The following is a 27,391-nucleotide window of genomic DNA, read 5'->3' as shown; positions in this document are numbered from 1 at the left end:
CATGATCCCTCTCCTGTGATGACTAGATTCCATATTAACTGCCCTTTTTTGAGCCATCCCTAAGCCTGGTTTCCCTCTCGTTTTTGGTTCATTGATGAAATAAATTCATTTTTTCAGGTTCGGTGCCCTGAGTAGGGTGCTGGCCACATTCACTGACATTGGAGGGTTTCAAGTCTGGCCCGGGCCTGCTAAACAACAGTAATAATTGCAACCAGAAAAATAGTCGGGCTTTGTAGCAGGCACCTACAGTCGGCACCTGCAGTCCCAGCTACTCGGGAGGCTGAGGCAAGAGAATTGCTTAAGCCCAAGAGTTTAAGGTTGCTGTGAGCTGTGATGCCATAGTATCTACCAAGGGGCACATAGTGAGACACTGTCTCAGAAAAAAAAAAATTCATTTATCTTAATGATTTTTGGTTTGGCATTTGTATGAAATCATGTTATTATTATATTTTGTAATCAGGAATCTCTTGTTTCCTCCGTACATTTAGGTGTTACAGTTGACATTTGACAAGCTTTGATGATGCATATTTTGTTCGGTGATACTTTTGGAAAATTTTCTTGAAGATTAATTTTGCAATTATGAAATAGTAGCACTTTTGTCTTCAGCAGAAGTTTATTTTTTATTTACCTGTATAATGTCTTTGCATTTCATTTTTATGGTCTGAAGTTTAGTTTTAAAATGACCTAAATGATCCTTGACCAACATGTTCTTTGTAAATATAGGTATATGACTGATGGCATGTTACTTCGTGAAGCTATGAATGATCCCCTCCTGGAGCGTTATGGAGTAATAATTCTTGATGAAGCTCATGAAAGGACACTGGCTACAGATATTCTTATGGGTGTTCTGAAGGAAGTTGTAAGACAGAGATCAGATTTAAAGGTGAAGTAATTTCATTTCTAATCTACTTTGTAATGTCTTCATTTTAGATTTTAAGTATATTTTTTCCTACTTGTAATAATGTATTTTTAAGTCAGATCTTCTCAGGTTTTAACTCACCAGATTATTTTGTAATTTTTTTTTTTATAGATGGTATTAAGTACAGGAAGTTTTTATTTTTACATTTACATGTGATTATTAGGTTTCTACTTTTTGCCTTCACAGAATTAAAAAGGCTTAAAATTTCCAACAATAACAATGTTTAAGATAAGGACTATAAACAAAAACCTTGTAAAGAAGGAATGAAGATAAATACATTCAGAAGAGAAATCAGACGATTGCTGCAACAAAGTATTAAGCAATAATAATAATAGTAATGCAAAGAAAGTAACATTCACATTGTCAAATAAGAGTATGACTAGTATAGAATGCTTTGACTCTGAGGTTCAGTATGGAGTCATCAGTTAACTTCTTATTTTTTTCCCCAAAGTCTCAAAAAATAGACAACCAATAGTTATAAATAAAAATAAAAGATAATTGCAAAAAAACAGATCATGCCAAATCTTACAGACAATAGAAAAAGAAGATATACTTCTATAATCTTTTCATAATCAAATATTTTGGTAACTATGCCACTCACCCTACCTTATACTACTATCTTGTTCCTTAAGGGTTTAAGACTATTTTCTGATATTTTTGACCTCCAAAGTTTATAATGTTCTCTTTGCTTCGGTTTATGTATACAGCATTCATTGGAATGTAGACTCATCCCTTGAGTCTACATTCAGGACATCCTACTTCCCAGTGAAGGATTCTGCACTGGGAAAAAAGGGTTCTGGGTCTGAGCATGTTTTTGCTTATAAAAATTTGTGCTTTAAAAATATATTTAATGAATTAATGTGTGCTATCATTGCTTACTGAACTTCATGAGCTATTGAGGTACAAATTAAACTCCAGGAAAAGTAAAATGTTTTATGGAGGAGTTATCTTTTACCAATCATTTCACATATATAATTTTATAAACTTTGATTTTTAAGTTATTTGATGAAGACAGCTTCTAGTTAGAGCGACTCCTATGGCTCAAGGAGTAGGGCACCACCCCTATATACCAGACGGAACCTGGCCCCAGCCAAAAACTGCCAAAAAAAAAAAAAAAAAAAGAAAGATTATAGTTTGCTCATTTATTAGGTGTTAGGTTTATTTCTAAATTTTTTAATGTAAATAACTTTGCATAGCTGAGTCTTTCTGTATTTGGTTTTTTTTTTTTAATTTCATTGGCTTCTTTATATCTGATACAAATGTAACAGTTAAATATTACTATACTTTTAAGACCATGTAAGAACCTGGGAAGACAAGACAGCTTCAAGTAATTTATTGTTTTCTTACAGGTTATAGTTATGAGTGCCACTCTAGATGCAGGAAAATTCCAGATTTACTTTGATAACTGTCCTCTCTTAACTATTCCTGGGCGTACACATCCTGTTGAGATCTTTTACACGCCAGAACCAGAGAGAGATTATCTTGAAGCAGCGATTCGAACAGTGATCCAAATTCATATGTGTGAAGAGGAAGAGGGAGATCTTCTACTTTTCTTAACTGGTCAAGAGGTATTGTCATTATTTGCTTCCTTATTTGGCCTTTGACATATTATTTCTATTATTTAGAAACTTGAAACTTAAGAAATTTGGTATATATGACTTTCATTTATTTGGTGTAGGAATATCTTTTTATAACACCAGTGTTTGTGCTTTAGATAATTATCCTGACAGTGCTGAATGCTTTCAGAATTTCAAAATTTAGCAATTGTAATCTCAACCTCGTAGAGATCGTGGTTATAAGTGGTATTTTGCTGAGGTGCAAATTAGCATCATAGCTGGTTTTGAAATTAGATTATCTTCATTGGTTAAATAGCTTATGAGTGAACTGGGATGCTCATTCATCATCAGAATAATTCTTGTGGTTTATTTTATTTTGTTTTTTTAATTAAATCATAGCTGTGTACATTAGTATAATCATGGGGTATATGTGCTGGTTTTATATACAGTTTGAAATGCTTTCATCAAACTGGTCAACATAGCCTTCACAGCATTTTTTTAGTTATTGTGTTAAGACATTTATATTCTACACCTAGTAAATTTCACAAGTACCCTTGTAAGATGCACCGTAGGTGTGGTCCTGCCAACTACTCTCCCTCCACCCATCCTCTCCATCCCCTCCCCTATTCTGTGCTTTGTTTCTTATATTCCATGTGCTCACTGGGGATTGGAAGGAATCAAAAAATTTCTTGGTTAGAACTTAATTTTTAGATACAAATTTTATTCTCAAGTGCACTATACTCATTTCCACCAGGCTGTTTATATACGGGATGGTGTGAAATTCTTGAGTGGCACAATAAATTTAGGAAAAGGTGTTTGGATAAAACAAAATTCTAGAAAGCATTTTAAAGTTTTATTAGTTCTTTAATAAGCTTTGCAAATTTTGTAAAATATGCTTCTAAAACTTTCACACATGCAGATCATTTAGAAAACTTGTGGATTTTGATTCATTAGGTCACGAGAGAGCCTGAGATTCTGCATTTCTAATAAATGTCTAGGATAATGCTGGTGCTCTTAAGGAGTTGAGTGGCGACATTGTAGAACAGTGCTGTCCAGCAGAATTTTCTGTAATGCTGGAAATGTTCTGTATCTTCTGTTCTCTAAAGTGGCCACTGATAACATAGGGCTTTTGAGCATTGAAATGTGGCTAAAAAGAAGGGCTAAATTTTTATTTCATGGAAGATAGAATAATTTAAACTTAAATAGATGTACTGATCCACCCCATTCTTGTTTTTTTATGGCCCTCTTAATTATTGCTTTTACCTACCCCCACCCCCCACCCCCCGTTTTTGGCCTTGGCTGGGTTTGAACCTGCCATCTCTGGCATATGGGGCTGGTGCCTTCCTCCATTGAGCCACAGGCACCACTGCTTTTACATTTTAAGAAGGTTGTAAATTTAAAAGAGAATATGCAACAAATAGTATATGAATGCAAAGCTTAAAATGTTGTAATGTCTTTTAGAGTGAAAGATAGACTTCTGCCCTGGAATTTTTTGTCCCCTAAGTGTGGTCGGTAGATTGCCTGCTTGAGAGAAGAAAATTTGTTGAAACAAGGCACCTTCTTGCCTCCATTCCCAACTTGAGGTTTGGGAGTGAAATATAGGAATCCACATCTTTAACAAGCTTCTTGGTCAGTTTTTATATTTTCATTTTAAGGGTCCCTGCTCCAGAGGAGTATTTTAGCCAATATGATGCCCCTGATACATGGGAGACACACCCTGAATAGTCTTGGAAATTGCCCTAGTCTCTGTCACGTATGAAAGGTCCGCTGTGTGACTGCCTCCCCATACTGGAATGTGAACTCTCTGTGTTAGATTCTGCCAGGGTGCTTTATGTGTAATATTTGAGCGAATGTTTGGTTTAAAAGCTACGCCAATCTTTTTTTTTTTTTCCTTGAATTTCTTCAGGGTTGTCTTTATGGTTTGTGCCCCACTGGCCATGGTTTTTTCCCTGCAGAGCAGGGTTTCTCAACCTCAGCACTATTTACCCTGTGAACTGGTTAATTCTGTGTTGTGACGTGCACTGTGCATTGGATGGTGTGGATCATCCACCTTAAATTCTAACCATTAGAAGCACTAATACTTTTGGTTGTGCCAACCAAAAATGTTAGCAGACATTGCCAAATAGCTCCCCTTGTAGGTGGGTGCAGAGTTATTCCCAGTAGAGGATCATACATGTTCTTTTGGGGAAATGAGATAGGTTGCAAGTTTTTCTTGTTATTATTAAAATGGTGCATTTTATGTTGTATTTTATCACAATTAAAAAAGAAATTACAAGTTTATTTTTTCAGATAAATGAAGTTACCCTCTCTTGGTACTCATCTTCCCTTTTATTCATTTTGAGTGAAAGAATTTTTACATATTAATATTTTGTAAGCAAGAGAACCTTATTTGATGGCGTTCATACTGTGATACAGTATTGAAGCTTTGAGATTACTCATTTTGTTCTTGTGCCATGTCTTATTGCTTCCGAAGTATATACTATATTTTCATTTTGTTAAAGGACTGTTTTAAATTATCATACTAAGATAACCCACACATATTGGGACTCCGTTGGAAATACCAGATGGCCTGTCTCATGGTGAGGACCTGAAAAGTTTTCCTCTGAGACAACTTTCATGCAATTCATATTTGGGCAACTAAAGGACAACTTGAGATTTTATGTTATGCATGAAATAAAGTGCTACTGTAGATATGAACTGTAGTAATAGTGCTTCTCTGGTCATTAGAGTTAATTTGGGGGAGAGAGACCAGTTTAAAATGGTGAAAGATTGAGAAAGGTTTGAATTCTAGAATGTTTGAACTTTACATATTTTAATGCATAAAATCTGGACCTAATATTTAAAATAAGGTGTTTGCTTAGGGAAGCTATACTATTGAATTAGGTAAGAGTGGTTGTTTATTGAAGTATCAATTGTTTTAAAAACAGATAATTCTGAAACCCTTCATTTCTTAGGCAATATATTATTTTATCTTTAATTTTGATTAGTAAAATATTTTTTTCAACGTGCATTCAGTTCTCAGGTAAAGTCCAAATTAATGTACTGACATGTTGATGCATTCGAGGCTAACACCTTTCTTCAAATCAGAAATTCCTAAACTGTCTGCTGGGCATTGCTGATGACTAAGCAGATGGCTGCTGCTTGGAAAGTGAAACTTCATTTCTTTCTCTGCCTGTTTGTTTTATACTCTGATAAATATAAATGAGTTTTGTGGTGTTTGGAACTTTTGCCGTTGACTCTGGAAGTTTGGTAAACTTAAAGGGGCAATTTTTGTTGCAGGGTTTTGAAACTGTTTAGAACCTTGTTTATGTAAAGACTTTGTGGCATGGGATTTTTTTCCTTGGTACTTTACACACGTCTTTGTATCTCATGCAGTCCATTGATTTTAGCTCCATGCTTGCTTAGCAGATTGGGTAGTCTAGTCCATTCATTATAATTGGCGTAGTCATCTTAAAATACTGAAATAATAAAGCATACATATGATTTGGACACTCAATTTTTTAGTATGTGAAATCTGGGTATTTGGTGACTTTTCACCATTTTCCTGTCATAGATACCGTAAAGTTAACAAAGTCACAGATAGTATCAGTGTTTGAAGTTTAGCTTCACATGTTTGAATATGTTGAAATCTTTTTTTTTTTTTTTAATTTGGAGAACTCTTAATTTTGTATTGAAATGCCAGCAGGGGGCATTCTAATCTAGATACAGCAGTTGCAAGTTAATTTTTTTCTAAAAATGTATCCTTTGTTATATTTTTTCTTTTGATGAATGGCATTCTACTTTTACTTTTTTTTTTTTTTTTCAAAAACTTGATCTCAGGAGGGAAACTATTAACATCAGATCTTTGTTAGAAATTATTTGTGTCACAATTTCTGGGGCAGATAACTTTATGTTATTTAAGAAAACATACGTTTGAAATAGGTGGGAGTAAATTCTTATTTACTTTGTGTTTAACAAAATAGAGTTGTAATAGATTTCAAATCATTTAAATGAAAATAAGTTTATACAGTAAAGGCATACAGTAAATTTACCTAAAATTCCCTGTTCCTAATTTGTATCAATCTGACTTTTGAGTAAAAAAAGTAATTTGTTAATGAGGATACTTCATTGGATAGATTGTCTAATATACAACAAGCTGTTTGACAGAACATGTTTACCCAACATGCTCTCTACCTCATTTTTACATCTTTCCCAGAATGTCCCCCCCACCCCACCCCCACCCCCATATAGCCTGTCTTCTCCCTTTAAATGTTGATTTGAGTGCAAGTTCATTGGAACACAGTCATGTGCTGGATAGTGGCAATTTGGTCTTTGACAGACTGCATATATGGTGGCAGCATGTCCCATATTATAACTGAGTGAAGTGTAGTCTGGTAACAGCAGTGCATCATCACATTACTCAGCTGGTGTGAGCAACTACTTTGCTACTGGTTGTGAGAAGTATTAGATAACACATTACTATTTGCTTGATAATAAATAATGATATTACTTTGATGTATTTACCACACTCTTATTTATTAAAAAGAAAAGATAATGGTAAAACAGTTCCAGGCAGGTATTCCAGAAGAAGGCCATGAGACCCCCTAGTGTAGCAGTTCTCAACCTGTGGGTCACGACCCCTTTTTACAATGAAAATACATTGCAGCATTAGGAAGGTTGAGAGCCACTGCTCTAGTGGGATAAGATACGGAGGTAGAAGACAGTGGTATTGATGATCCTGACCCTGCATAGGCCTAAGCTAGTGTGTGTGGCTGGCTGGCTGGCTTTGTTTTTAACAAGAAAGAGTGAGAAGTAAAAAATGATTATGTTTAAAAATAGGAAGATGCATATGGAATAAGTATATGAAAATATTTTTATACAGCTTTATGTGTTTATGTTTTAAGCTAAGGGTACTACAGGAGTTAAACAGTTAAAATGTTTTAATTTTAAGAAGTAAAATAATTATAGTAAGCTGAGGATAATTACTGATAAAAGAAAAATGCTTTTTTTAAAATTTGGTGCAGTGGTGTTCAGAATATCCTGGGTATGCACATTACTCACTACTAACTGACTCGCCCAGAGCATTTTCTAGTCCTGCAAGCTCAGTGCATGGCAAGTGCCTCACATAGGTGTACACATTTTTACCTTTGTTCTATGTTTTTAGTGTTATGTTTTCGATGTTTAGATGCACAAATGCCTGTTACAGTTGCCTATGGTATTCAGTACAGAAATATGCTACGTAGGTTTGTAACCCCATTGTTAGGCAGCATATGAGTATTTTTCTATGGTAGGAAAATTTTTGAGGCTGCTCTTAAGATATGTGGGTTAGCCTAGTTTTTAAACATCTATGTTGATACTGTAAAGGTGTTTGTTCTCATTAGGCACAATGAAGCAAATCTTCCATGTAATTGCATTAGTGATACGTGACATTAACGCCTAATTGCCTTATTTAAAATGTCTGGCACATCAATTTCTTTTAGATTGTGAAAATTGAAAAGGTCATGAGTGCAGTTAAATATTCCTGGGTGAGAAATTGCAATTTTAGTATAATTTGTTGAGAATTAATTAGGAAATCTGACTATAAGGAAAGGGAGAAGGGGGTGTGAAATGCAAATAAGGCAGTTGTATGTTCATTTGAATACAAGAATCAACTTTCTTGGATTGTGGAAATCCCATTGAAATTTGCTAAATTAGGTTTGGTTACTAAATTGAAAATAGGGTATCAATAAAATGAAAGCAGATGTGTTCAAAAAAATATGCTGCATAGACTAGGAATATAATAAAAACAAAAGTGTTATTTTCATTTTCTTTTTAAACTCATACTTTTATTTTGTAGGAAATTGATGAAGCCTGTAAGAGAATAAAGCGTGAAGTTGATGACTTGGGCCCTGAAGTTGGTGACATTAAAATCATTCCCTTGTACTCTACACTTCCACCTCAGCAACAGCAGCGCATTTTTGAGCCTCCACCTCCAAAAAAACAGAATGGAGCAATTGGAAGAAAGGTAACATTAGAAAGGGTCTTCACAGACATTTCATTAACACTAAAAGAATCGGTTATGAAATATCAAATAATGTTCAGTCGTAAAGGACTATAGTGTAGGTGATTGTGATCTGGGTTATATGCAACAAATCTAAATTTCAAACGTAACAAGATGTGTTGAAGTGTAGGATTCTGCATATCTTTTGACCCTACAGTAAGAATGTGTACTTAACAGCTTTTGCCTCACCTAGGCAGTTCTTAGCAAATGGAATGTCAGGGTGGGTTTAGAAAAGGGGACATTGGCCAATTGCTGTTTTTCTCCCATTAAATCATTCGGCAAAAAGCAAGCATTTCTTTGGTGCCTTGGCCTCCTGCCTAGACTTTTCTTTAAGACTTATCCAAATGTCATGTCTATAATGTGAAATGTTGACTCTGCAAAACTTTAATAACAGTAGCACTAATCACTGCATAAATGTATGGGTTCCTTGAAGGCAGCAACTTTGGATCCTTTGGGTAGGGATGTGTCCCTGGCACAGGGAAGGGAACAAGGTTATTCCAGCCCTGTATCTCTGAGGCCCTCGTTGGAGGAACAGGAAGCAAAATGAGTACCTGTTTGAAATAGAGAGGCTAAGCTTTTATATTGTAAGATTTGGGCATTCTAATAGATTCTTTGAAAATAAGGTTGTACTGTTTTATTTAAAGGCTTGGAAACCTCTAGAACAAGGGAGTTAATTTGACTTTTAAGCCTAGACATTTGTTAGGTTATGTAATAGCAACATATGAATTTTGGTAATATTCATAATCTCTGATTGTAACTTTAAATGGGTATGATTTATTGTTCTCATCACGTGGTTGGTAGATGATAGTTGAGAATTAAGCTTGATGGGTATAAGGTAGCTAACATGCTAGGCTTTCATGGGAGCTACTGTAAATATTTTTAGTTGACTGGGATAGAGAACAGGTCTTGTCTGAAATTTTATTCATAATTTACTTAGTCAAAATTGGACTCTTATTGCTTTCTTTTATCTCTGTTGAGGACTTTCACAGTTTCCTTTTGCTATTGTTTTCCAATCCTTTTGCTAATTTTTTTGATGATACTGAAAAGGTACAAATTATAAGCAAACATTTAACTATATATATCATGGTCATTTTTTTTTACATGGTTGTATAAACTTAAATGAACCAGGTAGGTTTTTCAAATTGAGAGAATATACTGAATGGATATGCGTACCAGATTACTAGAAGATATATTAATAGGAGACAGAAAACGAATCAAGTTCTTGTTTTTTCATAGATTATTAAATACGGTAAACTTGACTTTAATATGTAGTGTATTCATAGCTTTCTTACACTGAACTTTCAATTTTTTGTCATACTGCAATCTCTAGATCATGCTAAAGTATTTTTTACATGTTTCTACATGTGTTTTCTGAAATTTGGGGAGAAACTTGATGTTTAAGTGCTACTTTCAGTATATAATCTTGAGGTCAACTTGCAAAGTACCTTTTCTCTGTGTACTTTGAAGTTTGATGCCATACCAGAAGATAAATCATATTTTCTGTGTATAACACACATGTACATGTTTTTGCCCAACTTTCAGGAAAAAACTCTCTTGTTTGAATTTTTTAATTAAAGGTTTTTTGGGGGGTTTTTTTGCAGTTTTTTCGATAGGGCTGGGTTTGAACCCACCACCTCTGGCATATGGGGCCAGTGCCCTACTCCTTTGAGCCACAGGTGCTGCCCTTAATCCAAGGTTTTGTTTGTTTATATTTAGGTACTTATTTTCTGTATTTTAAAGGAATTTTAATTTTTTTTAACGTGTTCAAAAAGAAATTTTATGTAAGAAGTAATTAACAAACACAAGAACAGATACAGGGTACAAGGAATTTTATGTACTGGGAACGAATTGATACTTAGGCATCATGGAAGGCCACGAGCTCTTTGTCACTGTTTTATTTTACGTACAGCTATTGTTACGGCTTTCTAGAGTTACACTTTTAGCATAAATAAAAGAATTAAAAACATTTGCATAGATACAGAATTAGTACTGGTGTGTATAGTCTACGTCCTTATTTTTCCCTGAGAAATTTGGGCAAAAAGTGTGAATTATACATGGTAACGTGGTATAATCTATATATTTCTTAAATATTTCTATGATAAAGAGGATGCTTTCTCTTTGAAGAACTGAATTTTTAATGTCTTGAAATCATGTGGACTTGCATACACATTTGCATTTGTTTTGTTTTTAGAATGTTGTGCTTGTGTGCCATGTATACCGTGTTTGTCCACCTTTTTGTGTACTTTTCCTCATTGCATTGAGTGACATTGCAAGGTATGCACCCACGCTTACTATGTAGTGCAGTTGCATCTGAGCTCTTTGCACCCACGCTTACTATGTAGTGCGGTTGCATCTGAGCTCTTTGCTCTCTAGTGTATTAGATATGTAGGTTCAGCCTGGTGCTAACACTTGATTCTGTAACTTAAGCCTATGGAGTGGAATTAGGTTTTCAGTTGTCATGGTGGTGGTTTGCGTTTTTATGTTGCAAATCCTAAGGATGCTGAGGAGACTTTTGTCTTACTGAGTGATTCAGCAGCTGCTGGATATACAGTGATGGCCACAGCTAAGGTGGTCTCACTCTGGGGAATGGTCCTGGGCTTTTTTTTTTTTTGAGACGGAGCCTCAAGCTATCCCCCTGGGTAGAGTGCCGTGGCATCACGCTTACAGCAACCTCAAACTCCTGGGCTCAAGCGAGTCTCTTGCCTCAGCCTCCCAAGTAGCTGGGACTACAGGCGCCTGGCCATTTTTTCGTTGCAGCCATCATTGTTTGGCGGGCCCGGGCTGGGGATTCGAACCCGCCACCTTAGGTGTATGTGGCTGGCGCCTTAGGTGCTTGAGCCACAGGCACCGAGCCAGATCCTGGGCTTTTAATGCAAAATTAAGGGCCCTGATTATGTTTTGCCATGTTGATGGGTGTTTCATGTTTCATTCAGTTAAAGTCACTAGAGTTCTTGTTGGGAAGTTGTGTTATCTTTTGCTTCACCTTAGAGGTTGAGAAGAGTCTCCCTGGATGATCCTGGGGTGGGGTTTGGGTGAGGGAGGACCTCCTTGGCAGTCGGTGAATTATTCTCATAAGGAGTAACACAGACCTAGCATGCTTAAGCACAAACTAAAAAGTGTTATTTGAGGCTAGCTGATTAAGGAAGACCTACATATCAAGTCATGTATATTTGTTGTTGGACAGGGCAGCTGCCTGGACTGAGATTGGGGTGTCAACTGACACCCTGAGATCTGAAACATGTTCTGACCAATCACTGGCAGGCAGGCAGGCAGGCAGGCTCAGAGCAAGAAGAAAAGACCGATGGAATTGTGGAGAAAGAGATGGGGCGAGAATTAAGGAGATGTGAAGGAGTAGGTGGGGCATAGAGCAGGAAATTCTGCTATTCACTTGCTGTATTCAATTTTAGTTTCTTAATGCTTCATCTTTTTTGTTTTTATTTTTTACTCATAATGGTCAACATGTAAGTGCTTCTACTTGTATGAGATGCTGTTTATCTTTAGAAAATAAGGACCCTAAGGGCAAAGGCTTAATTCTGCTGCCATTAATTAAACAATTACGGTAACAGGTACTAGGATGGAGCTTTCATTCAAAAGCTGTCATACACAATAATGATAGAATTAATTAAAATTACCTAAGAACAGAGGTTAACTTTCTGCTTCTGAATATGGAAAAAATATTTTTGTTTGCTTTGTTCTAGCATAAGGATAATATAGTTAGATATAGAGTGGATATATAAAAAGTATTTGAAATTATTGAGCAAGTAGAATATTTATTTTAATACAGTATTTTAAATTCCATCAAATTGTAATTCCGTATATATTTGAGTACCTTTTTGAGGCATTGTTTTATTTGTCATCTTACTCATTCTGGTGGATTATGCAGAATAGATTTTACAACTTGAATACAAGTTTTTAGTATTAAAGTTGTAAAATGTAGACTATATTTAAAGTTGAGTTTTATGTGCATTTGCATACTTCGGTAGCATTCCTTGCAGAAATAGTTACTATATTCTTTTTTACATGGTCAAATACGTTTCTAATCAAGAAAGGTTTGGAATGTAACACATGTATTTATATGAGGGTAGATATTTTAATCGGTTCTGATGATTTCTGAATTTTTTCAAGCATTTGATTAAACTAAAAGCTGTAGTTCTGCACATGCAGTCAGGTGTACTCCTCAGTAAATCTCTTCAGTGTACCTTTTGACTAAGACTTACAAATGCTGTTTTGGGGATTTGGTGTTACTAAAATCCAATGATGATTATTGGATTTGAAATAATTAGTTTTTGTTAATTTTGTCCATACAAATGACTGGTTTTTCTGTAGCTTACCCATACAGTTTGCTAATTAATATGGTTCAGAGCATACAGTGCTCAATAAAAAAGAGAAACGGCCCTTGTGGAGATGGTTCTGTAGTTTTAAAGAGAGGCTTAATGATCCACTATCTGAAGATAGCTTAGTGTGGTGCTGTTGGAATGTTTACAAGCAAATAAGTTAATGTCCTTGAATTGCAGACCCCCACGGAGTTCCCTGGGGAGAAAAATCCAAACTAGCTTAACCTAAATGCATTACTGTGTCCAAACAGCATTCAAGTAGGGCAACTGAAGTACTCTTGAATTCTACTACTTTGAAGTGAAGTTACTGGAATAAATCATAGTGGGTCCCTTTGGAAAGCATGTTTTTTGTTTGTTTGTTTGTTTGTTTGTTTTTTGAGGCAGAGCCTCAAGCCATCCCCCTGGGTAGAGGGCTGTAGCATCACCGCTCACAGCAATCTCCAACTCGTGGGCTCAAGCGAGTCTACTGCTTCAGCCTCCCAAGTAGCTGGGACCACAGGCGCCCGCCACAAAGCCCGGCTGCTTTGTTTTGGTTGCAGCCGTCATTGTTTTGGCAGGCCGGGCTGGATTCAAACCTGCCATCTTAGGTGTATGTGGCTGGTGCCTTAGCCACTTGAGCCACAGGTGCCGAGCCGAAAAGCATGTTTGTGAGGGAAGAGTTTACTTATAGCACATCTTGGCAGTGATGCCAGACTTTCTACCATAGGGTTTATCGTTGAGAATATTAAATATTCAACAAGCTGAAGTAGTTTAGTTAGTGAGGTTTGAACATTTCTAAAGCTCTTTAAACACGTATTGCAAAGTTACAGTGTAGAAAGCTGTAACTGTTACGTGGAGTCCTATTGATTAGATAGATGTTTAATCTATCAAATTTCAGGATCACTTTGTCTGTTGGCTGCCATGCCAGTTATGTGTGGAATATGTTTTAAAGCTTGGTTCTTTTAGCTCCTGGAATTCCAGGGCGACTTTTATCATCTCATCTCATTTATTTGTTAGGGGTGTCATGGAAGCTCACTGCTACCTCAAACTCCTAGGCTAAGATGATCCTCCCATCTAAGCCTCCCACGTAGCCGAGACTACAGGTGTGAACCATGAAACTTGGCTAATTTTTCTGTTTTTAGGAGACATTGGGGGGGTGGGATCTTGCTCTTGCTCAGGCTGATCTCAAACACCAGAGCTCAAATTACCCTCTCACATCAGCCTCAGAGTATCAGGTTACGGGCATGAGCCACCTCACCTAGCCCTATCTCATTTATTTGTTTACATTATGTATGTATATGTGTTTATTTTGCCTTACTATTTTTCGTCCTTGGGAAAACTCCAAATTCATGCTTCTGAGGAATTTAACATTTAGATTTGGGCTTTAACTTTGATGTGGTAATATAGTCTTTACCACTAATAGCATGGTCTTGCCCTGCTGGCATAATCTCTTGATTTTAAACATGTAGAGTTGCAGGTCTCCTTTATAATTATTATAGAATTTGTTTCACACACACCCCCAACAAAACACATGCGTACACAAATGAAATTATTTTGTGGAAAAAAGTCGACTTTTTTTCTTTTTTGAGAGTCTCAGTTTGTCTGCCTCAGTAGAGTGCTGTTGCATCATAACTCGCAGCAACCTCAAACTCTTGGACTCAGGTGATTCTCTTGCCTCAGCCTCCCAAGTAGCTGGGACTACAGGCACCCGCCACAACACCTGGCTATTTTTAGAGGTGAGGTCTTGCTCTGGCTCAGGCTGGTCTATGAACCTATGAACTGTGGCAGTCCACCCGCCTTGGCCTCTCAGAGTGCTAGGATTATAGGTGTGAGCCACTGTGCCTGGCCTGAAAAAAGTGACTTTTATAGATAACTCTTCAAAGAGTGGTCCTCATCAAGAAATTTTTATCATACAGGCTGTATTTTGTTCTAAAAGAAATATGAAAAATTATTTTTTCCAAAATAAGTTTAAAAACTTAAAAAACAAAAACAAGATAATTTTCTCAACTGTCCTACTTATTTTCAGAACCATGATTTTCATCCCAGAATTCTAGAAAACCAGAAGACCTTTTATATAATTATTAGCATGTAATCGGTTCTCTATAGTTTATAAGGCATTTCTGCATCCATTTTATTCCCTATAGCTATGTCAGCTAAACTAGGTAATAGTAAGAATTGTAAAAGGAAATTGAAGCTTGGAGGTAAGAACTTTGCCATAATTACTTAGCTACTCAGATTTGATTCCTGGTTCTGCCATTTACCTCTGGATTCATTGATCCTTCCATTACCAAAAAACTGACTTTCTTAGAAGAGTATTAATCTCAGGTTTTATTTAAGTCTATCCATCAACCTTGTATGGCCTGTTTTTGTTTGTATTTATTGATTGTGCATGTTATCTAAACGGTCCTGAGGAATTTCAGTAAAATCAAACCCTCCATGTTTTGTTATCCCTTTGTCAGTTCTGCCTTTTCATCTGACTAATTGAAAAAAGGAACATTTTGAGTTTTGATCTGTAAATGATTCTAAATACCCTGTTAGTAGATTTTTTAGGAAGTTTTTAAACTTCTAAGGCTTTCTGCCCATATTTTGGGACTGCTCTTCAGTAGCTGTGAAATAGAGAAATGAAAATGTTAATATTATTTTAAGTAAAACAGTTAATGGAACAAAAAGCCTATGAATTATTTAAGCCATTTGATTTACCAATACAAAGTGTTTTTCAAAAAAATAATACGAATAAATATAAGTCCTTTCCTTTTTTACAAGTGCCCATAGACATTCTTGCCCACATACACTGTTTAAATTGAACATTCTAGTGCTAACGCCTTTTCCTTTCTCTTGGTACTAGATCTTAGTTTACCCTCAAGGACTTTTCTAAATGTTGTTTTCTTTGCTTGTCTTCACTGTGGAAGTAAACCCTTTAGAAATCTTACAGTGAGTCTCTGGTATCATTTACCCTTTCTATTCATGCCTAATCTTCCCTTACAAACTGTAAAAGCTATAAATGCAGACAGTTTATTTGATTGATGTTCTGTGTCAATTGCTTGCATACATAGGTATTTCCATCTGAACGTTAGTAATCTGTTTGTGAAAATCAGATGTTGTTCTGGGTAATAATGCAAATGAGGAATTCCCATGTTGTTTTAAAAGGAAAAAATAACATGTAACATGTCATCCCCATGTTTTTAACCAATTCTGTAAAACATTTAGCATATAGTTAAACACAAAAACAAGCTATCATACATACTAGTATTTAAAGGCTTTAAACTTTGTTCCAGTGTGTGGTTATTTGTTATCCCTATAATATATTTGTACATTTACAAATATATTACATCTGATTCTGATGATTTATCAGTTCTTGATTGTATAACACCTTGAGTTTTTCTTGTGGCATTTCCAAAAAAAATGGTGAGTCAAATTTCAGTGATACAAATACTTACGGAGTTTTCTTTCATAAATATTGCTCAAAAACATTGAAAAATATACATGTGTGGAAATTTGCATATTATATGGGATGTTTTATCAGTGAAACGTTCTGTAAGGTGTATTTTATTTATCAGTATATTTGTCTTAATACTAAACTTTTATTGAATAATCGCATAATGTAATGTGATCATGTGAATAATAACTGGTATTATAGCTGTGTTGGAAAAGGAAATTGTGTTCTTAGTTTGAGTTTGTCTCTTCAGCATTGGCCATGGAAGACAAAATTTTATTTCTAGTTTATTTACTGGCTTGAAATTCCTTGGGTAGTGAAAGTTGAATTAATCTTACTGTGATGGTACGTTGTCCTTAATGCATAATATAATTCATATACTCTATTTCTTCACAGGTAGTTGTGTCAACTAACATTGCAGAGACATCTTTGACAATAGATGGTGTGGTGTTTGTGATTGATCCTGGATTTGCAAAACAAAAGGTACCTATTAGTGTTTTAGTTGGACATTTTATAAGTTAGTGTTAGCTTAATGGTACTAAGACCCCTTTATTTAATTTCTAAAATATACTTTTTAGAATTATTTTTCTGTGTTCTCTTTTTATTTTCAGATTTTTGCTATATGAGCCCTTTATGTTCTAGCTGGCTTCCAGAAATTAAGGCAGTATTTTATGTTTAATCCTAGGCTTTGGGGGGAAGGGCACGCGCTGCGGGGGGTGATTCTCGGTTAGGATTGCTCAGGTTTCTTTGTTTGAATTTAGTGATGGCGGTGTGTTGACTTGTATGTTCAAGGAAAGAGTGCGGGGGAAGTGATACAAGTACAGGCAGTGTAATAAGAGTACAGGCAGTCCTTGGGTTACAAATGAGACAGGTTCTATAGGTTTTCTCTCAACTTAAATTTGTACATATGTAGGAACACGAACATTTACAAATTTTCTAAGTACCAGTTGGATGTTTGTAATTTGGGGACTGCCTGTACAGGACTGCCATCCCTACAGACCAGTCACTGATCTAACAGAGTTCCAACTGTGTACTGGGCACACTGCTTACAAAAATGGTCCTGTATTACTCCTTCGATTTTATGAGTGCTGGACACCAAATATTTTGACAAGTGAAATGGCTATTCAGTAAATACTTTATTTTTTAAACATCTTTTGGATGAGTTGATTATATCTTCTAAGTACATCATGTTATCGATGGAAAATTTTCCTGTTAAATGGTGAGTAGCACAGTTGACTTCTTTTGGACTAAGTTCAAGGCGTTTCTCTTGATGTTCCTTCTGAGCATCAGATCTAGAAATTATAGCTTTCTTTTCAGGCAGAATCCTTCACTATCCTGCCTGTAAAAGCAAGGCACAAGGTAAACAAGTAGAGGTGAAATTATTTTAAAGTAGGAGGTATGAAGATTACGTAACTTACCTGTGTGTTGGATAAGAACTTTGTCCTGTTAGCTTGAGAATAGTGGAGTAAGAATGTCTGAGAGAAAGTTAAGGCAAGGGATGATGAATTGGGGCAGCATGACTTACGGTGGTCCTCAGTAAAACTGTTTATTTTAGTGTTTACTGTGGGCTGCCTCTGGATCAATTTTGTGTTTAAGGAACAATCTTATGTTATTTTCATCCCAATAGGTTTATAATCCTCGCATCAGGGTTGAGTCCCTTTTGGTAACAGCTATTAGTAAAGCTTCAGCTCAACAAAGGGCTGGTCGAGCTGGACGTACCAGACCTGGGAAATGCTTCAGACTGTACACAGAGAAAGCTTACAAAACAGAAATGCAGGTAAAGGGTATTGCTCTAACTTTTCTTGTGTGTTTTTGAAGGTTAAGTTGAATTGTTAGTGGAAGAAAATTGCTTCATTTACTTTATCCTACCTAACTAAGGACCAAAGCTCCCTAGTTTCTCCCTGTGTGAGATTTATGGTATAGTTCACCAGTATAGTTATGTCCCCCTCGCCCTACCCTCAGGGGGATATGTTTCCAGACTACCAGCACGAAGCCTCAGATAGTACAGAATCTTACGTGTACTGATACTTTATCATAGATCATAGCAGCCCCAGTATGTGCTCCCCCAGCCTCCCCGTTCAGTGGAGAACTTTCACCTTTTCACTTGAAGTATGTTATGAAGGAAATACTTTACAGCTTCTCCTTGGCGCGTCTGAATTGCCAGCATCATCACTTTGCACTTCAGGAGCATAAGTAAATAAATAGCTAAGGAGGTGGGGAACAGATATGTTTTATTTCCTGTGTTACGGTGATTGAGGAATGTTTAACAAAGCAAATGTTTTTGTTTTCTGCTAGGATAATACCTACCCTGAGATTTTACGTTCTAATTTAGGATCAGTTGTGTTACAGTTGAAGAAACTTGGTATTGACGATTTGGTGCATTTTGATTTTATGGATCCCCCAGGTATGACTTCCTAAAGTACATTTTGTTAGATCTTTTAACGAAAATGTGCTCTTACTATTTCTCTGCATCCTGTTCAGTATATGTATTAAATACATTTTGCTCTTTTTCTTCTAGTAGGCATCAAGATAAGTGATCTAGCATTAAAATTAAAAAGGGTGACGATTACATGAGCAAATCAGGTTTTTTCCCTTTAGAATTTATTCTAGGTATTCAGCTTAATTGAATTATTTTCTAAGCATGAAAATATGAGGCAAACTTTCTGATTTTTCTTTGGGAAAAATAGTTGAATAAGCACATTGATGAATTAGCAATTCCTTAATATATAGGGTGGATATAAAGTTCATGTGCACTAATGTACTATTAAAAATTGTACATGATATTTAAAATAGCCACCCTGTATTTAGAAACAGACAGTTTTACCTTACCTGCAAGAAAATTTTGCAATTTTGTATGATTCATTGTTTGCTAGAGCTGTATAATTGAATTTGATGACAATTTGGGTTTGGTCCACTACAGAATGAAAAATGAGATTGCTTGTAATAGTTTGTACTTTGTCACATTTTTGCTTGCTTAAGGCAACTTGTCTAATAGATTGCCTTTTCCCTCCAGCTCCTGAAACTCTGATGCGAGCCCTGGAACTTTTGAATTATCTTGCTGCTTTAAATGATGATGGAGATCTTACTGAATTGGGATCCATGATGGCAGAGTTTCCTCTAGATCCACAGCTCGCTAAAATGGTTATTGCAAGTTGTGACTACAACTGTTCTAATGAGGTCCTATCTATTACTGCTATGTTGTCAGGTAATAGAGGGAAAGGAACTAACAAAAGCCCAGCTCTTCAAAGTTTGGGTGGACTTCACTTTTGTTTTTGTTTTTTAATATTTAGTATGGTAGTGGATTATATAGACCGTCTTAAGGAATTCATTTTGTTTCCTAAATACCTTGTAAATAGCTTCATAACGACACAGTATTTGGAAATTAAAGTAAGTCATTGTGCACGAAACATAGTAAAACATTGGCTCTCTTGAGTGCAAATAAAAAGTGCATTGAACACAAGTGTTTGTGTTTGAACACAAGTGTTACTGAATTCTTTGGTAGGTCCATCAGTGCTATCTCTGCGGTTTATTACTGAAAGTACAAAGAGAACTTTGTTCTAGTACTTGGCACTTACTGAGCCTGTGATAAACTTAAAGTTTTCATTTAAGTCGAGCCATTTCTACATGTATATATGTATTCCAGTGGCAATCAGACAAACATAAATTTTAAACTTAGCATCGGATAAATAGAAGTAGAAATGTGTAATTTCAGGCTTAAAATCTAATCTGGTAATGATATTCTTTTTACAATAGCAGAAAAACACTTGGTAAAAGAAGCATACGTAATAGATAAAAATCCCTGATTTTGTAAAATTGGAACATTAAGCTAAAGAAATAGTACTATTTTTAGTAGCAATAAAATTTAATCCACAAATGAATAGTAACTTGGAAATAGATTTCCCCATAGGAGAAGAAATACTGTTAACAAACGAGTGTTTCTTACAAGCGAAAACAGAAAACAAGTTTTTACTGACAATCTAAATATTCTGTGCTACAAATTTTAGGACTGGGAAGAACTAACTTTAATGCAGAGTGGTTTATTGGTCTTAATTACTTTTAATGCTATGAATAATTCAAAATCTATGGAATTAAAGGATAAATTGAAAAATATTTAAATATAAAATTATGGCTTAGTTTAGTTGTTTGGTATATTCTAAGGGGGTGAATTTTTTATTTAAGAACTAGCTAAAATGTTTTCTTGCAGAGTTATGACTGATCAGACTCAGAGCAGATGGGCAGGGCAGTATTGAATCATTTAAATTAAATCGTAGTCTCATTTGCGGAGGTGGTGGTAGGTTGTTGTCTGCCTTTCTTTTATGTTGTTTATTATTAGATTCTCCCAGTTGTCTTCTCCCAAGATTTTAGTTTTTAGAGAAAATGGGCAGGAGTTAACAGATTATAGTGTATTTACTTGTCTGTTACCTGCCCTGTTTTTATTTCTCTAGGTTGCCTTACCAGACATACTCTATGATTATCATTGAGTTTGGAGTATTAGTCCTTTAAAAACATTGTCACTATAATGCAGTTGAAATCTTCCAATGACATCTCAGTCTTATTTATAGTATGAGTTATGCAAAATACAGGGTTTTACTCGTAGTCTTCAGCACATCAAAAAAAAGCATTTATGTGGAGCAGTTTTTAGACAGACCATTTATAGAAAAAGTGTTAAAATAAGGGATAAGAAAGAAGTCATGGAGTAAACACAGTTTGCTGAGCTTGTAATGCTTTGTCTGCCATTTAAATAGTTCTAACGTTTTGAGGTCCTGATATAAACTGCAAACCCAGGGGCCTTGTGCAGTGCTGCCTTGCATTCCCACGTGACTCTGGTGGCTAGTTCACATTATTCACAGCTATGAGAAGTTCTGTACTTGCATACACTACCTTGCTTCAGTCACATTAAGCAAGACTTCTAGTATTTACTGTGATCATGTTTTGTTGTCTCTGTTTGGCTACTTTGGCATCTTTTTAAAGGGGAAACTGTGTGGGAAAGAATAATTTGATACTGTATTTGATCTTGTTGTCAATTATTCCCATTATCTTTTATCTGAACTGATAATTTATGATTTTTTCACTGACAAGGTATTAAGAGTTTTAAACATGTGTTGAAAAAGTCCCAAGCTGTTAAGTACTTTTATTTCATACTGCTTTTATGACTATGGAATTGCTAAAGTGAATTAAGGAAAGTTGTATTGCAAAACATGGAGTGCACTCTTTGTAACAAAGTTTTATACAAATTAATACTGAGGCTCTAAACAAGTAACTGTAGTTGAATATTTTGATGACCCATGAAATAATGATTGTTTCAGACTAATTGTCAACTTTAAAATATTGGCATTTACTTTATATTGAGATTTTGATTCACTTTTTTTTTAACTTGAGACTTTATTAAATCATTTCCTTGAAATCCTGGAACACTGGGCTGAGTATCACAGCCTTTTTGAATTTTCCTAATTCAAAGGCGGTTTAACCTTCCACCACTACTGCTATCATCAAAACCCAATACTTGACATTTTTATGTTTACATATGCTTCTGCTCACCGGTGCTAATAGTGATACCCACCAATTGGTAGTACCCATAGCATTAGGGGAAAGGTTCTAATAGAAATGTGGTGATAGGCTAGTTATAAAAGGTGATTTTAGCTCTGTAGTGGGCTAGTGTAGCTTCCTAACCTTCACGGCCATTCAGGGGATTCACTGGATGGCCTTTTGGAAAATTTCAGTTAGCTAAAAGACTATTGATACCATAATTCCTATTATAGGTCGAGCTATCAGCACTGGGATTTTGATAAGCTGAACTTTCTAGTATCTTGATGGCCTTCAGAATAGCTCTTTTGATGCCTACTTTTAGATCTAGTTAAAATAATCAGGTACTCTGTAGCTTTGCAACCCTCTTGTCTTACAGATGTGGTTAGGTGTTGATGTACCTAATCAAGGTAGTAAACAGTCCAGGATGCAGTTGGAGGCCATCCTGCCCTGCCCTATGCTCTGTGAACTGACCTAGCTAGGCCTTGTTCCTCTATCTGTGAATGCGTGACTCATCGATATGGGCGTTTGTGTTGGGCCCATACCAACCTTGTTTAGTCCCACAGTGTTTTGTTCGCCCCACGGAGGCCAAGAAAGCCGCAGATGAAGCCAAGATGAGATTTGCCCACATAGATGGAGATCATCTGACACTGCTGAATGTCTACCATGCTTTTAAACAAAGTAAGTGTAAATTAGATTGACGGCACTCTTTTGTCTCACTGTCACTTGCAGCGTAGAAAACGTTTCTTCATCTCACTTTCATTTATTATCTCTGACAACTTTACATTAGGAACCCAGAGGTACTTCAGAAAAACTCCTGACTAGCATTTAAAATAGAAATTGCCAGTCTTTTTCAAAGTTGTTTACATCTATAATCGAGGGAAGTACCCATTATAGACAACCTGAAACACGGAAGACCTGTGTAGACTCTACCACTAACATACACATTTTTATATACTTCTCTCTTATGTTCATACACTTCACTTTTTTCTGACTAGATTGTAACATTTTTAGTAATAAAGAGCTTTTTGTATTAAAACTCACAAAACTAACAAAAGAGAAAATGGACAACAAATGTGATAGTTCTCAGGCTAAAAGTGGTCTGGAATCATGAGAGAGAAAAGTTTATCTCTACTGTTAGCCCAAGAATTGAATTATTTGTTAAGGTGCCTTCTTCTCATCTATAAAATTGGCAAGTTTAGAGAAAAATATTCCTTAGTTGTGTGGGAATGGGATTGGTGGAACAATTGTAGACTGGACATCATATGAAGTGATGTCCTTATGCAGAGCAGATTTTACATTACTGATGACCATACCAATTTCATACTCTTTCACTCAGAAATAATCTAGAAGGCTATCTTTTGAAATTCTGTGGACACAGGATTTAAAGTTTTTCATCCCAGAATTATTTGTGATAGTAAAAAAATTGGAAGCTGCCTAAATGCCCAGCAGGAGAAAGATGGTTCAATAAGTTATGCCATAGACACATGATAAAATATTATTCTAGGTTTAAATTAGGTTATCAGTGAATTTTTAGTGACCTACAGAAGTGTGCCAGTTATTTCAGAATGAGGAAGGAAACGTAGTCATTAATGATAGAGTTGTCGCTAACTATTGGTAGAATGTACCATTTGCAAAAATTGAGAGGGAAGCTCAGTTTTTGTAAATGGTACATTCTAATAATAGTGAAAGAATAAATCCAAAAATAAACAATAACAGGGTGAGAAGAGGTTTGATATCTACTTCACAGTATGCTGACCTAAAGGTGGTAGCATAATCAAAGACCGATCGCTCTCTCTTATCACTTGGTGCCCCAAATGAGGGATTCTTAGTCGCTGTAAGTTTGTGGTTTTTTCTTATGAGTAGATTTCTAATTCCAGTGTTGTACTTCTTGTTTAATATGTAACTCAATTTTATTGTCTCATAAAAATTCTATTTAGTCTCCTGAAATAGAGTCTTTTGATTTTGGCAAATCTGTAAGGTGTAGTAGTGAAATTTCGTTTGTCCAAGGGTCCCAATTCTGGAGAGCATGTGGACCAAAATATAGCATTTCTAGGGCCACATATCTCTGTTTTTTACTTATGAACCAGGAGAGAAAGGGAGGACCTCTTCTCTGCCCAAGTCTCAAAAATTTGGGGCAGATAAAGGAAGTAAGGGATATGGGGTTTGAAATCTCCTACATGATTTATTTCAGTACATGTCTGTTCTGGGTAATACCTAAATAATGTTAAATAAAGACTTATCTCTGGTAAGGTAGGCCAACTCAAGACTATGCGTGTCGTCTGCCAACGTCGTGGGAGGTGGTGACCCAGAGATGCAGATACATAACCTATCAACTATGATAACTGCTCTAAGAGGGACTGGCGGCCTTAAGAAGGGACAGATTGACGTGGCTCTCAAAATCTTTGATATTCTTGATAACGTTTAAGTGATAATTAAAAGATTTTTTAAGAGCAGCATGGTTTTTAGAGCTAGCCTATTATTTTCACAGGGCATTTTAACTAATTCTTCTAAAATTACAGATTGTTTTACTTTAAGCTTTTGTTAACTAAGCATAGCAATATATTTGGATTATATCACTGTGTTTCAGAAATGAAATTTAGGATTGATAAGATATTAGTTATTTAGACGAATAACTTAGAGTTGCCATTTTTTTTGTTAATCTTCTTTTAGTTTATGAATTCTAAAAATTGAAGATTTTGAGAAAGTTGCATTTTAAACCAAAGCCTGCATATCAGTAACCTTTTCCGGAAGTGTCCCTTACCTGTCGTCCAGTGTGGCTGTTTTCTTTGCCTTTCAGCTTATTACAGGGCATCTCCACAAGCAGAGTTGAACATTACAATTGGTAGAATCCTAGAACCAAAGAGAAGAGAATATGTAAAAGATAAGCTTGTGTCACCCCATAGCTGCTGAAGATCAATACAGTTGTAATTTTTATGGTTTTATGAAAGAGCCTGTAAAGTAAATGACAACAGTTTTTTGCTGTGACTGTCTTTGGGACAGTGTTTTTATCATGTTGCTACAATTTTGGCTCTTTCTTGAGATGAGCAACACTGGGTTACTTGAAAAGCTTATCAAGGATTCATCAGTGAAGAAATGCTATACTTATGTTCATACATGCAATGAAATTACTTGAAGTGCTTAGACATAGGTCTTTTTAATTAAATATGGGTAGAGGTTTCAGACATCTTGCAAACTGTTTGTATTTCAGACTTTGCTTTGAAAGAGGGATGTGTCACCATAAACCTCTTGTGGATTGGGGCACTGTAGCTCAGCTCTAAAGAACAATATACAATAGCTGGTTGACAACTAATTTCATAACTTTTATACTGTATTTGATTATCTTAGTCTTTGAAAATGAGCAAGATACAGCATTTAACCAGATTCCCCCAATCTGTTCGTGTCTGAAAGACCATCATTGGAAACATCCAGTTGTATATTATAATGGATAAAATAATTCACTAAAACCAGTGAACTCAAAATCATGGTTTTGACATCCAAAACCTTAGCTGCTACTTCTGATTTTGAACCACACTACAGAAGTTTTAGGAGAATCAGTAACATTGCAGTTAATTTAAAGAAAATGTCGGTAATCTGTTTTGTGTTTATTTAGTTTATTCTTTGTAATAGTTTTTCTTTATAATTAGAAAATATTCCTATGTGGATGATTCATGGTTCTCCTTTTTCCCACCCCTCCTTTAACTTTTTTTAGATCATGAATCGGTTCAGTGGTGTTATGACAACTTCATTAACTACAGGTCCCTGATGTCTGCAGACAATGTACGCCAGCAGCTATCTCGAATTATGGACAGATTCAATTTGCCTCGTCGAAGTACCGACTTTACAAGCAGGGACTATTATATTAATATAAGAAAAGCTTTGGTTACTGGGTACTTTATGCAGGTATGTGGACAATACGGAAGGGCATTGTTAAGTATTTGGATGATAATGTTTGATTTCTGTTTTGGTCCATTGAATTCACTTAAAGCAGCAGTTCTCAATCTGTGGGTTGTGAACCCTTTGGGGGTCGAATGACCCTTTCACAGGGGTCGCCTAAGTACATCCTGCATATCAGGCATTTACATTACGATTCATAACAGCAGCAAAATTACATGGATGAAGTCGCAACGAGAATAAATTTATGGGTTCCACAACAGGAGGAACTGTATTAACCAGTTGGGACATTAGGAAGGAAGGTTGAGAACCACTGACTTAAAGGAAAGAGTAAATTTAAGAACACTTAATAAAAATCAGTCTTAAATGTTATATCCAGTTTGTTTGAATGAATTGATATACTAAAATCTGGGATATCCGTGAGTAACAAATCAATGCATTAAATGGCAGAGTTAGTAGTCCATTTATGTGGTAATCAATTTTAAAATTACCTTTTTATTAGTGGAGCCTTGGTTATAACAAACACCTTGGCCATTTTCAGGTGTGATTAGGCACTTACTTTTTTAGGAATGTGGAATTTTTGATAAGTGTATTATTGTTTCTCTGGGTCTAGATTATAATTGGAAACATCAGTATAACAGAATACTAAAAGGAAACAATTATCTGGGTGGATCCAAAAATACAGTTCACTTTCTTTCTAAAAACTAAGCACCCCAAAGTCCAACTAATGAGATTGCATTTGCAGTCCTATAGAGTGATCATAGGCATTTATAATTAAGCTTCTTGGGCACTGCTGAAGCCAAAAAGGGCTGAGTGAAGCAGTAAAGATGAAACATAATTTAGAAGGAATCATTCTGTTTGCCTGGTGTGTGCTATACAGACAGTCCCTGGGTTATGAACAAGGTAGTTTTTGTGGGTTTCATAATTGTTTTGTATAAAGTTGGAACAGGTACATTTGCATATTATCTGTAATAGAATCTGTTCATCAGGTGTTTGTTACGTGGGGACTGCCTATACTGGAGTCTATAAGAACTGAAGTAAAACTGGTCAAGTAACTATTGTGACTATTTTAAGGTGTTTAAAGCACAGAGAAATTATGTTTAATAAAAGTTATGAAAATTAGATTTGGTGAGATGTCTGTATTTAAATCTAAGTATCAGTGAGACTGTTACGGCATCGTATAAGTTTGGTGAGTAAGAGAAGTAGGTTAGGTATGAAAATCTTTTTCTAGACTTGAAATTATATTCTTAATTATATATAATAATTTTAGTATGTACTAGTTTAAATTTGCTTATGGTGGAAAAGGATGGACGAAGCTTTATTCAAGCATTGTAGCTTCCTAATTCTCTCTTTAGATTAGAATTTGTTAGAAACAGAACTGAGCATGGTGCCTATTGTCCCAACTATTAGAAAGGCAGGAGGATGGCTTGAACCCAGGAGTTAGAATTCTAATGTAGTGAAACCCCATTACTTTAAGAAAAAAGTGTTATCAGGTAGTATAGCATTTGACACCTAGTAGGCACTTAGGAAATGTTTATTCAGTAAAATTGCATTTATTTTCTGTTCTATGCACACAGTCTTTATGCACAGAATTTTAGAATTGTAAAAGGCAGATTTTTTGCTTCAGTGTTTGCTAATTAAATACTAGATGACTATCACAAGTCAAGTCATTTGATTATTGAAAAAGAAGTATAGGAACAAGAAGCACACTGAGCACCTCTCTTTCCCCATTCT

The 27,391-nt window shown here is 35.6% G+C and overlaps 1 protein-coding gene across 1 annotated transcript in view; it reads left to right on the top strand.

The window, feature by feature from the left end:
- Window positions 1–27,391, top strand: part of DHX15 (DEAH-box helicase 15) — a 50,493-nt gene that overhangs the window by 20,725 nt on the left and 2,377 nt on the right. Inside the window, exons 4-12 of the mRNA XM_023515343.1 lie at window positions 724–883; window positions 2,269–2,487; window positions 8,291–8,458; window positions 16,637–16,723; window positions 17,868–18,017; window positions 18,536–18,644; window positions 19,254–19,445; window positions 22,322–22,444; window positions 25,476–25,767. Of these exons, the coding sequence (XP_023371111.1) occupies window positions 724–883; window positions 2,269–2,487; window positions 8,291–8,458; window positions 16,637–16,723; window positions 17,868–18,017; window positions 18,536–18,644; window positions 19,254–19,445; window positions 22,322–22,444; window positions 25,476–25,767 (1,500 nt within the window). The remainder of the gene's footprint in view (window positions 1–723; window positions 884–2,268; window positions 2,488–8,290; window positions 8,459–16,636; window positions 16,724–17,867; window positions 18,018–18,535; window positions 18,645–19,253; window positions 19,446–22,321; window positions 22,445–25,475; window positions 25,768–27,391) is intronic.

Source organism: Otolemur garnettii, unplaced genomic scaffold (genome assembly GCF_000181295.1).
Source record: "Otolemur garnettii isolate 467f Iridium unplaced genomic scaffold, OtoGar3 scaffold00069, whole genome shotgun sequence".
Lineage (NCBI taxonomy): Eukaryota > Metazoa > Chordata > Mammalia > Primates > Galagidae > Otolemur > Otolemur garnettii.
This window is presented reverse-complemented; position numbering and strand designations above follow the sequence as displayed.